Source organism: Sphaeroforma arctica (assembly GCF_001186125.1).
Source record: "Sphaeroforma arctica JP610 unplaced genomic scaffold supercont1.3306, whole genome shotgun sequence".
Lineage (NCBI taxonomy): Eukaryota > Ichthyosporea > Ichthyophonida > Sphaeroforma > Sphaeroforma arctica.
In genome coordinates, this window is record NW_014037252.1 from 1 (window position 1) to 1,197 (window position 1,197).

Consider the following 1,197-nt stretch of genomic DNA (forward strand, 5'->3'; position numbering starts at 1 on the left):
CGTGTGTGTTTGTAGTATTAAACTGTATATGAATATATAGTCTGGTTTCTATATATGAGTTTCTATTCCGCAACAACTGATACATGTGAGCACACACATATAAGTTTGTTAAAACAGAATGAACATATATTAGACGTATATTAGCAGGCATGTTCTCTTAGACATCGGCACATTTGTATATATTAACCTGGGTTTCATGATAAAGTATACACTTATTCATACGTGCGTCAGAAAATTGAATTGTATCATATTCAACGATTTCATTGTGCCGTCTGATATTATTGTATTACAAGTACTCTCCTTTGTTTAGTATGTACACACGCACATCTTTCCACAACAGAAAGGATATGATTTGAATCTACAGTGGTGTCTTCCCGAATATATTATTGATTGACTTAAGATATTCTGCTGAGGAATTGTGTCGTATACAACAAATGGTTTTCGTATCTAGACATGTACACATTCTGACTCATGAATAAACGTACAAACGGATTTTCTTCAAGTAACGACAAAATCTTATGGACTACCCGCCGAACATGTTAACGTACTTGCCGTTCTTATCGACAACGCCTCGGAGATCGATATTGCAGTGGCAAAATGTCTCGAAGCATATCCTACATGCGCCAAATGCCGAGAAACAATATTCGCATTGTAGCACCAACTCCCAAACCTCTTCCCCTAAGACTTATTACCAACTTCATTAATTTATACAAAGGCGATACCTCGGAGCGCAACAGTGCGGTACTAAAGTTGTCAGAATGGTTGACAGCAAATGGCAGCGATATCTCTATTGTACGCGTAGGTAAATCGACGTCCGGAGGACTAGGTGTATTCGCACGTGAGAACGTGGAGAAGGGTAAATCGCTGTTCAAGATCGCACAGAAGTGTGTCATGTCGAGTGAAAAGGTAAGTTTGATGCGCGTGTTAAAATCATATATCGATGGACACTACGCTCGCACTGCATTAGCTTAAAGCTTGACGAACGTTACTGTATAAACATCCGTGAGAAAGTAAGTGGCTATGTTGGTGCATGCATGTTGGGTTTCTTGGGCTAGAACTTAGTTCTACGCGCATCCGGTGTGTGCCACGTCATCTCGATTGTCATCTATATCTTACACTCGACAACAGTACGTATATATATATATTATATATCTATATATATATATATATGCACGCACACACCACACACACACACAC

General features: G+C 39.1%; 1 protein-coding gene across 1 annotated transcript in view; it reads left to right on the forward strand.

The window, feature by feature from the left end:
- Window positions 1-597: 597 nt before the first annotated feature.
- SARC_13451 (hypothetical protein) overlaps window positions 598-1,197 on the forward strand; it is a gene marked incomplete at both ends in the record, with an annotated part of 1,847 nt that continues 1,247 nt past the window's right edge. The window contains one exon of the mRNA XM_014292418.1: window positions 598-906. Coding sequence (XP_014147893.1) covers window positions 598-906 — 309 coding nt within the window. The remainder of the gene's footprint in view (window positions 907-1,197) is intronic.